The sequence below is a fragment of the Etheostoma spectabile genome, chromosome 22, assembly GCF_008692095.1.
Source record: "Etheostoma spectabile isolate EspeVRDwgs_2016 chromosome 22, UIUC_Espe_1.0, whole genome shotgun sequence".
NCBI classification, from domain to species: domain Eukaryota; kingdom Metazoa; phylum Chordata; class Actinopteri; order Perciformes; family Percidae; genus Etheostoma; species Etheostoma spectabile.
The window spans coordinates 12,876,952-12,884,398 of record NC_045754.1 but is presented as its reverse complement, the minus strand read 5'-3'; the positions used below and the strand labels follow the sequence as shown (position 1 = coordinate 12,884,398).

At 40.5% G+C, this 7,447-nt stretch overlaps 1 protein-coding gene across 2 annotated transcripts in view; it reads left to right on the top strand.

Moving 5' to 3' along the window:
• The window catches only part of armc1 (armadillo repeat containing 1), a 9,499-nt gene extending 3,649 nt beyond the window's left edge, over positions 1–5,850 (top strand). Inside the window, exons 4-7 of one of the 2 annotated variants that reach the window (XM_032504498.1) lie at positions 655–847; positions 1,363–1,479; positions 2,823–2,912; positions 3,546–5,850. In XM_032504498.1, the coding sequence (XP_032360389.1) occupies positions 655–847; positions 1,363–1,479; positions 2,823–2,912; positions 3,546–3,737 (592 nt within the window). In that variant the 3' untranslated portion in view covers positions 3,738–5,850. The remainder of the gene's footprint in view (positions 1–654; positions 848–1,362; positions 1,480–2,822; positions 2,913–3,545) is intronic. The other variant, XM_032504499.1, reaches the window with a different exon arrangement.
• Positions 5,851–7,447: the final 1,597 nt, after the last annotated feature.

Below are 7,447 nucleotides of genomic sequence, written 5' to 3'. Positions count from 1 at the left end.
CTTTTATGAAAAGCGCAATGAGATAACTGTTGTTGTGATTTGGTGCAATATAAACAAAATTGAGCGAAAACACAACCAACGTGCAGTATACAGTAAGATGGGTAGAAGCATTGTCTTTTGGTACACTAAATGGTTGTACAAAGAAACTGAAAGATTGACTGCATTTCTCAATGTATTGAAAGGCTAGGTGGTGAGATGGCTGTCACTGTGGCACTCTGTAGCTCATTTCTACATCTCAAGTGTCAGACCAGGAAGGACATGGTCAGATTCAGTCCCCATCCACTGAAGACAAAATGGGAGCTTAATGATAGAATTTTAAGTTCAGGCACGCTTCACGCTTCTTCTCTCCCAGAGGCATACAGGCATCATGATTTGTCTGCCTTTGCATGGGTATTTCTAGCTCGTCTTTTAACAGAAATATCTTGGCACAGTAATATGGCCATTTAAAAGTGTACAATATTTAATTTACTTGTTCTCAACATTAATAATAGCTACTTTCAACTGCATTGCACCTTTTAGCATAGTTACAAATGGACTGACAAATACACTACTGACCACTTGGGTGTACATAAACCACAATTGACAAATAAGTGATCTTTCTTTTTGATTGTTTTCCCCTGTTGCCGTTTTTTAAAACTTTCTTTCTAACCAAAGGAGTACATCACCTGGGGAGACCAAACTGCTGGCCTCAGAGATCTATGAGATTCTGCAGTTAGCTGGTAAAGAAGAGGCTGAACAGGCGGAGGCCGCTGCTGCCTCCTGCCAGCAGAAAGCCCACTTCTTCCTGGGCTCCAACAACAAGAGGGCCAAAACTGTGGTGCTGCACATTGATGGACTGGATGACTCTGTGAGTGTTCGCACGCCGTACTGGCACTCATCGGCTATGCTCAGACAAACCAAACCAAAAAAATCTTTTTTTGGGCTATCGTGTTTGCTGCTGTCATTATCAGTGTCTATCTGGCACAGGATAGGGGGCTGGAGTGGGCAGGTTGTAAATGTCAGCCATTGAACAGCAGGGAGTTGAGATTGAACCTGAATGCTGCTCTGCAGGAAGCTTGCACCTAGCCAGATTACATTACAGCAGACAGACGGCCTCTGGTGGGCTGCATCACTACAGCAAAAACACACAACACTGTGGCAGCTGGAAACCATAGTCATGGTAACTGTATTTCTCAACAGCATGTGATATGTAGCACTATAACACATTTCATAATGTCTTTTGATGGCCACATTTGACCTAATTAAACTGTAGCTGATTCTGCAGCATCCACATTTCCGATCATATACTGGATAATGTACTCGTGCCCTTAACCCACGACATGTTGGCCTCTCACATCTCATCTGTTTCCTGTTTGTTGTCAGACTCGAAGGAGTCTTTGTGAGGAGGCGTTGCTGAAGATTCGAGGGGTCATCAGCTTCACCTTCCAGATGGCTGTGAAGAGATGTGTTGTCAGGATCCGCTCTGACCTTAAAGCTGAGGTAAGTGTCTGTCCGGACGCAGGAACCCATCCACTAACTTACACACTAGATTCTTGCCGATGTCTGATTACAATTATCAGTTGTAAATTTGTCAATAGCTGTAGCTTATTTCACAATTTGTTTCACTTCATGGAACAAAGTCTGCTTTACCAGTAACTTTCCTGATTGATTACTAAAGCAAACACTGTTTCCACTTCTGTCTTTGAAACTTGATACACTTAATGTATTTTTTAGCTGGAATTTTAACCTTTTAACCACTTTTCACTGTGACCTGTTGATTGCTGTACTGTTGCGCTCTTTGTGATTATATTTAAAGTAGGGAATCTGCCCCCTTCAGGCACTGCAAAAGTGACAGGTGCAATAAAAAGATAGATCAACTGTATTACTGGTATATACAACTTGTAAGTAATTGCAAAAATAAGTTTGCCTAAAAATGGATTTAATTGTACTCTTAAATTCACAATATTTAATTTTTTGCTGCTATGGACACTCTCAATAAAACCAATAACAAAAGACATAACAAGGCTGTCATTGCAGTCAGCTTCTCCCAGTAAGGATTCCTTCAGTGTTCATTGTTCAAGGTTTTTACGGGGAGCCAAATTATCCGCAGAGGTCTGCTCCTCTCCCGGCCAAGCCAGGTGATTAGAACCATTAAAGACCCGAATTAAGAAGCAGTTTCACTTAAAATATTCGGCTCGTTGGCGGAGGGGAGGAGCTGAGCTGCCACAACTTTTGGTCAGCTCGTTTCTCTCATAATTTAAGATTCAGACATCCGATGGCTGAAATCCTTAGTCTGGTTAAAATATACAGTTAAAAACAAACAAGATCTGAAAAGTGATAAAAATGTGGCTTAAAACGGGATAAACCAATCAATTTGTGGCGGCTTCTGGTAGACAGCCAGGGTCGATATGACCCTATTGACAGGCGACAGCGACCAAATGACACGGACCGTGACCTTGGGTCAAATTACAGATTTCTCTGGTTTGAACATTTTTTGGAAACATTTGGGAAAATGTAAGTACACAACTCAACAAAACATAGGTCTAGTGGTTTCTAGACATTTTTAATGTGGAAAAGTTTCATGTTATACCTTTTTTATACATGTTCAAATTTATTTATACTGTATCCAATTGGTTGGATGTCAAGCATAACTTAGATTGTTCTTGCTACCAATAGTAAGGAAAGCAAAAATTGCCCAATACAAGAAGGCTGACAAGTATTTTGTAAAGCTGTGTTGGGAGCCAAGTTGTCATTGTTGCTGCTTATGCGCTTGTAATTGATGGTTAACAGCAGTATTTAGCATTAACATTTACCAAAAATGTTCTATTCATGTTTGATCACAGTTGTTTTCTTTACAGGCGTTGGGCACAGCAATCAACTCCACCAAAGTAATGACTGCTCAGCAGGTGGTGAAGACAGAGGATGGAGGAGAGGTAAGCTGGGAGACAGATACTGTATGTGAGGAAAAAGACAATTGTAAGATCTGTGATGTTTACCTTAAATTGCTTTACATAAGACTCCTTTTCAGTTGATGGATCAGCATGGCCATTTTATGTTGTGTGTATCTGTGTACAGGGAGTGTAGCTGCCCTTGCCTGTGGCTGAGACTTATTCATACTGACATGATTAGCTAGTCACCTCTCTGCCTCAGCCTGTAGGCTAGTTTATTTTTGCCAAACACATGACCAGTTCCAGTTGCATCTTTTACAGCAGTGTTACCAATTTGGAGCTCCAATATAGTGATGCTGTATTTGAAACTGCTAACAACACATGAGATTCCAAAGGGTTTGTTTTTCCAATAATCTGCAAAGAATTAGGATGATTGTTTCTCAAATACTAAGAAAGAATTGCTAATGGGTACATTAACATTCATATATAATGTGACCAGCAGGGGTCAGACCTAGCCCAGTCATGTAATCTGACTCCAGGTGATGATTCTTTGGCTCTGTAGCCGAACAGCCGTGCTATCTTTTATTCTGGAATTTTATAATTCATTATTTTTGGACAAACTGCATGCTTAGTGATAATGTAAATAAATATATATAATTGTCTTCTGTCGTTGTGCAGCTGATTTTGCCATTCCAGGAGGACGCAGCAGTGCTGGTAGAGGAGAACACAGACATCCCAGACTACCTGCCCGAGGAGGAGAGTCCATCTCAGGAGACGGACAAAGCGGTCACACGCGTAGGTTCCATCACAGACGGCGTGGGCTGGCTCAGCACGGCCGCCAACTTCCTGACACGCTCTTTTTACTGGTGACCACTTCCTGTGTTTCTCTCACTGCTCCCCGTTTTCTCTAAAGTACCATCCAGCTGCAGCCTTAGCGTCTTTAAGCCTTGTCCCGGACTAAGCCCTGCCTCACAGCCCTACACTAGTCTAGACTCCCCTCTGTTAAGCACACAGAACCCGGCCACGTGTGTTCAACAAGTGCTGGACTGCCAAGTGGAACCTGCAATAACTTTAACTTGTGTAAATATTGAGATAAAAATTCTACTACTGGCTGTATGTGCAGTGTATGTACTGTATATACTAGCTGCATATATACTGTATCTTACAATGACAGCCAGAGGGCTTCAAATCAGCCCAAACCAAATAGCATTCTGGAAATAGGGTGTGCATCGCTGCGTTGACAGTTGACATGTGGCAGGCACATTTAGATCTCCTGAGGCGGATTTTGAATACCTTGGAAAAGGGGCGTTCCTTTTTTTTGTGTGCATGATTTTTGGTTGCTTTCCTCCTGGTATCTATTCTCAATCGTTGTCCTCTTTACCATGCATATTTTCAAACTTTAATTTCCTATTTAAGCTGATTATTATTATTATTTTTTTCTTCCCACTTCCGTTTTAGTAGCATGCTGAGTCTTTTGTGCCAATCTTGCCGGATGCCTAGATCTGTGATTATTGTGTGCCTTTTTGACGTTTTACTTTTAATATTATTTTTATTCTACATTCATTCAAATAATTTGGGAGCTTTGAGCATGCAACGTTTGTGCTTCCGAGCAGACTGCATCCCCCAGCTTTTAGCTTACTGAGGGACGTCTCTTCAGTAGAATTTGTAAACTGGACACCAGCAAGAGGCCGCAGTTTATTCAGCCACTGGCTCACATTTCTTTAGACTGTTTGTGGCATCCTGAAATAAGAACTCCATAGCTTGTTAATATTCCAATCCAAAACTGTGTTTAGCTGGACTCTTCTGATGATGCTATAATGCAGGACAAATCCAATGTGAGTTCTGCAGTGGCGGTGAGTTGACTGACAGCAATTTTTGTTAATTGCACAGACTTAAGGCTACCTCTGCTTTTAGCCCTCTCTATCTCACATCACCATTATAGTCTGTAGTTTTAGTTAAACACTTGCTCAGCATGTAGAAGACAAACCTGTTAGCCACCTGCTCATCAAACGCTTCCCTGTGTTTTTTTGTTTTTTATAGTAATGGTGCCCCACCCGTTCAGTTTAGCCAGCAGTGTCCTTACAGCAACGATCGTGTTGGTGCACGCTCACACATGCAGACAGTATACTGGAACAAGGGTGTGGTTATGTACATTTTGTAAATCGTGCCTGACTCCCTAAATTCTCAGACCTTACATGTGAAGGAAAACCTTTGTTCTGTTTTTGTAATACTGATTTGCATTTTATGTCACAAAATAGCATTATAGCAGCTAATGCTAACACACTTAGAGAGTTTATTCCTTTTCTTTCGCCTTTACGACCCCATGACTCACACCAGGTTTAATTATTAGCTCCTCTGACTTGTGCGAGTGTCATTAATAATTATTATATACAATGCTGACCAAGCAACGCTTATCATTCTGATGGTGCAGGGACGTCACTGTTGGTTGAGGTCAAGCGGATAGAGGAATTGCACAGAATGACCTGAATAATCTGAACTGATGGTGGTTGTTATCTGGAAAAGCAATACTATTTGTTGCATTAGATTGCATTAGAGAGTTAACATAGATTAGCATCAGCCTTCAAAAATAATGTTTTTGAATAAAAGGTATTAGTTAAAAGTTAGAATTATCATCAGTATTACATTTCTTTGTCCATTTTGCACAGAAAACAATCTTTAAATTGCATTTTCTAATTTAATTTTTAATATTTGATGTCTGCTCATATTGCAAAGAAATACTTGAACATTGTTTCTTAGAACTGTTCTGATGTGTTGATCAAAGTGTAAATTTCCCACAACTGTTAGCATACCAGATCTGTAAGGATAACAAAAAACCACAAACTAAGTCCTCAAAAATGGAACTTCATGTGTACAGACTTCATGTGTCTGTCCCCCAATGTAATATAATGTAATGCAGATCCTAAAACTGTAGATTCCATTACACTGTTAATGCAAACGATGATAAACTTAAAATCAAAATGTGTCTGGTGCTTTTTATTTTTTTGTGGCTGGTTCTACTGAATATGATGAGATGGTCTTGCCTTATCCTTTCCCGGTGTTCTACTCTCTTGATGCTCTTCATGGCATGTGCAGTGGTCACACTAGTGCTCCAGACCTTACTTTGTCAAATCAAATTGCTGAAGGAAGCAACCATTCTCAGCCGAGAGAGGGGGAATTCAGTTTTTCTTTACTGGTGCATAAGTGGGGTGCCCTAGGGCAATGGTGTGGCCTGCCCACCACCTTCCCCAGTCTTGGTGCGGGTTTGCAGGCAGAGGTAGCAGCCAGCCCCAGCTGGAGGCCCTGGAGCTGCTGCTGCAGCTGCTGCTGCTGAGTCTCCAATGAAATGCTGTGCCAAGCTATATTAACTGAACGGAAGCTGACTAGACAGCTTGTTTAATGACAATTTTAACAATTTTGAATAAATAGCTCTGGCCATTTTAAATTAAACCATTATAAAAAATGGGAAATCCTCAAAATCTTGAATCCCAATTCTGCAAGGTAAAACACAGCAGAACCACTTTATAATGTTTCCTGGACACAACAGACATTAAAATACGTTGCAGTACAAGTAAAACTGTTGTGTTTTAAGAGAGGGCTTACTCAAATGGATGAAGAAGTCCAGCAATGGCACAGCTTGTTAATCATTGAGTTACTTGAAAGCTGGCCTTTTAACTTATACATTCAGTACACAGATCAAAGTGAAACAAAGATCATTTGTTCATTTGTTGCAACCACAAGTAAATAAACATTTTTCAGAGGGTTTACCATCTTCTATTTTTAATATAATCTCACCCCATGGACTATTTAGCAGCAGTTTGGCGCATTTCCAATACGGTTTGCTTAAAATTTCTGTTTAAAATCTAACATTTAGTCTTATCTCATTAAAGACAGAACTATGGCTAATGCTACGTTGTCTGCATTTCAGATTTACTTTCATGTGTGCCTTGCAGTACCAAGTACCAGTACCTGTGCACAAATACCAACCTATCACAGTGACTTGCAGTAGAAGCTCTGACTTCTTACTTATCGCCACTAGAGAGAGACAGCAAGCCTGACAAGGAAAACAAATGATAAAGTGTGGGCTCCAGTGTATAATCTGAAAACAACTGATGAAAACACTTGTAATCAGATGACCTTAGATTCCAAATGCTATCGAGAGCTGGGCTGAAACTGCATTTCCATCTGGCCGGCTTGAACTTGAGCAAGAAGAATCGTAACCATTAACACACTGCAACCATTAACCTGTCTCGCTCACCTCAGACTGTAATATCTGTGGACTAATGCAGCCATAAGGTTGTTTTTAGTAGTTAATATAGTGTGCACATTTCTCCACAATGCCTGAGCACTAATGTAAAAAGCAATTATTAGTTTGAAATGATTTTCCTCAAGGGTTCATATGCTGCCTTTTTAAACGTATAATATGACTCTCCTCTCAGAAGTTTTTTGCACAGAAGGGGGTATCCTCCAGAGAACATTAAAGTGGCACTCACCTCTCATTTTCAAATTAAAGCCAGATAATTTCCCCTTCACTCCTTGAGTTCTTTCACTACAGCACCTTGCCATCTTCACTGTTTTCACCC